Genomic DNA, 1094 nt, shown 5'->3' with positions numbered 1-1094 from the left:
AGTTCTGGAACATGATTGAATTCAACCGTGTCGCTGGGATGGTCTGGATCGGGCGTCCGCTCGTCTTCCTGCGAGGAATCACCGCCATTTGCTTGCTTTCGACCTCGAAACTCGACATGGTTCTGTCCTCGAATTCGGTGGTCACGCACATGGTGTCTCCGCCTCGATTTTGGGTCACCACGTTCATGTCGTGCGGCGAAATGGCGTGGCTCGTCTACATCATCAATGACGTGTTTTCACCCCTGACCAAGCAGTTTACGTACTCGTACTCGTACAAGAGTTCGAACCTGGTGTGGCTGACCACATTCGTTTGGAGCATGGTATCGCCTCCCGAGCACAGCATCACGATCAATCGAGAGTGCTCGATCGACATTGTGGACTTCCAACTCGTGTGTCGCAGTGGTGTGCTCGAAATTGGCAGTGTGACTCGCTTCGGGGGCCTCATTGGCCTCGCGTTTGGCTGTTGCTTGCTCTGTTATGTTCTCGAACGGGTGATGTACCCGCGACTACAGTTTCGCCTTTCCACCCACTCGCTCATGCTACACGCTGCCGCGCGAAACAATTTTGAATTTGACCGATGGACGCATCGACACGTAAACTACCTGGACAAAGCATCCGCCGTGCTCAACGGTCTCCTCAGCGTCCAAGTTGGCCACATTATTTGCATATTCGACGTCAAAACATGGAGGCTGTATGACGTTGACGTGTCTATTGACTACCACAATGCTCTGAAATACCAAGAGGATGCCCATCACTGGTACCTCCATCGGGCAATTCCTCTCGCGGAATAGAACGTTTAAATTTTCAAAATTGCCGACCTGTTCTCATTCATTTGGCGAAGGTCACTGCTTTCTTTCAGTGATTAATGCAGGGTCACTGTAGGAAGTTGATAGCGCAGAGGAAATTTGGAAGCGATTCAATTGTCATCGTTAAATCGTTCTAGCTAAAGATCGCTATGCAGTACTCACGCGACCGTGTCGCGGGTGCGCCTAGCTGCCATGTCGCGGGTGCGGGTGCGGCTAGCTGCCGACTTCTACAGACCACGCACACTCGACGTCGCGACATCATTAGTTAGGTCCTTTGGTCGCTACATT

At 51.8% G+C, this 1094-nt stretch overlaps 1 protein-coding gene across 1 annotated transcript; it reads left to right on the top strand.

Annotated features, from left to right (window-relative positions):
- Positions 1–11: 11 nt before the first annotated feature.
- Positions 12–791, top strand: H310_12715 (hypothetical protein; the record flags this gene model as incomplete). The annotated part of the gene is made up of 1 exon (XM_008879900.1): positions 12–791. The coding sequence occupies one exon, from the start codon at positions 12–14 to the stop codon at positions 789–791; it is 780 nt and encodes a 259-aa protein (XP_008878122.1).
- Positions 792–1094: the final 303 nt, after the last annotated feature.

Source organism: Aphanomyces invadans (genome assembly GCF_000520115.1).
Source record: "Aphanomyces invadans strain NJM9701 unplaced genomic scaffold supercont1.42, whole genome shotgun sequence".
In the NCBI taxonomy this organism is placed as follows: Eukaryota; Oomycota; class Saprolegniomycetes; order Saprolegniales; family Verrucalvaceae; genus Aphanomyces; species Aphanomyces invadans.
This window is presented reverse-complemented; position numbering and strand designations above follow the sequence as displayed.